The sequence below is a fragment of the Sinocyclocheilus rhinocerous genome, unplaced genomic scaffold, assembly GCF_001515625.1.
Source record: "Sinocyclocheilus rhinocerous isolate Xijiao unplaced genomic scaffold, SAMN03320098_v1.1 scaffold964, whole genome shotgun sequence".
NCBI lineage: Eukaryota > Metazoa > Chordata > Actinopteri > Cypriniformes > Cyprinidae > Sinocyclocheilus > Sinocyclocheilus rhinocerous.
This window is the reverse complement of record NW_015655397.1, coordinates 232,205-233,055: the sequence shown is the minus strand read 5'-3', so window position 1 is coordinate 233,055 and position 851 is coordinate 232,205. Positions and strand designations below refer to the sequence as shown.

The following is an 851-nucleotide window of genomic DNA, read 5'->3' as shown; positions in this document are numbered from 1 at the left end:
TATATACGTATATATATATATAAAGCTAATAAATAAATGCAATAAATATGACTGTGGTCTATAGTGCCCCAGCAGGAAAGTGGCCATACTCCAACTTTGCTGACATGGAAGGTGACACAGCAGAAGATGCCATGGAGCATTATTCTCCTGCTAGGGGGAGGCTTTGCCCTGGCTAAGGGCAGTGAGGTACAACAAATATATTTTTGGGTATTTGTTTGAGTCAAGTCAAGCCAGGACACATTTATTAGTATAGCACTTTACACAATACACATCATGACAAAGCAGCTTTTAAAGAAAGTCATATTGTTATGTCTATAATGCCATATTGCTTATAGAGCGAGCTTTAGGGCTGGACAATATGACAGTTGCCGATGATAAAAGCAATCTGGATTCTCAGATCTAGTTATATTGTAGGTTAAAGGCAATTAAAGGGTTAGTTCACCCAAAAATGAAAAATTACCCCATGATTTACTTACCCTCAAGCCATCCTAGATGTATATGACTTTCTTTTTTCAGACGAATACAATCGGAGTTATATTAAAAAACATCCTGGCCCCTCCAAGCTTTATAATTCAAAAAATTGAACCAATCCATTATAAAAGAAGTCCACATGGCTCCGGAGGGTTAATAAGGGCCTCCCGAAGCGATGCGTTTGTGTAAGAAAAATATCCATATTTACAACTTTATAAACCTTAATCTCTAACTTCCACTAACTGTCGTACGCGTGTTCACGAGAGAGTGGCGTACAGCGGATTACGTAGGCGTAGCGTAAACTCCGGGGAGAATATGCTAGTCTCGCGAGAAACAAGTTTTGTTTACAGCAAAGGAAAACCAGTGTCCTCTTGGCTTAT

The 851-nt window shown here is 39.0% G+C and overlaps 1 protein-coding gene across 1 annotated transcript in view; it reads left to right on the top strand.

Moving 5' to 3' along the window:
• The window catches only part of slc13a5a (solute carrier family 13 member 5a), a 19,483-nt gene that overhangs the window by 9,188 nt on the left and 9,444 nt on the right, over positions 1-851 (top strand). The window contains exon 9 of the mRNA XM_016524994.1: positions 65-186. Coding sequence (XP_016380480.1) covers positions 65-186 — 122 coding nt within the window. The remainder of the gene's footprint in view (positions 1-64; positions 187-851) is intronic.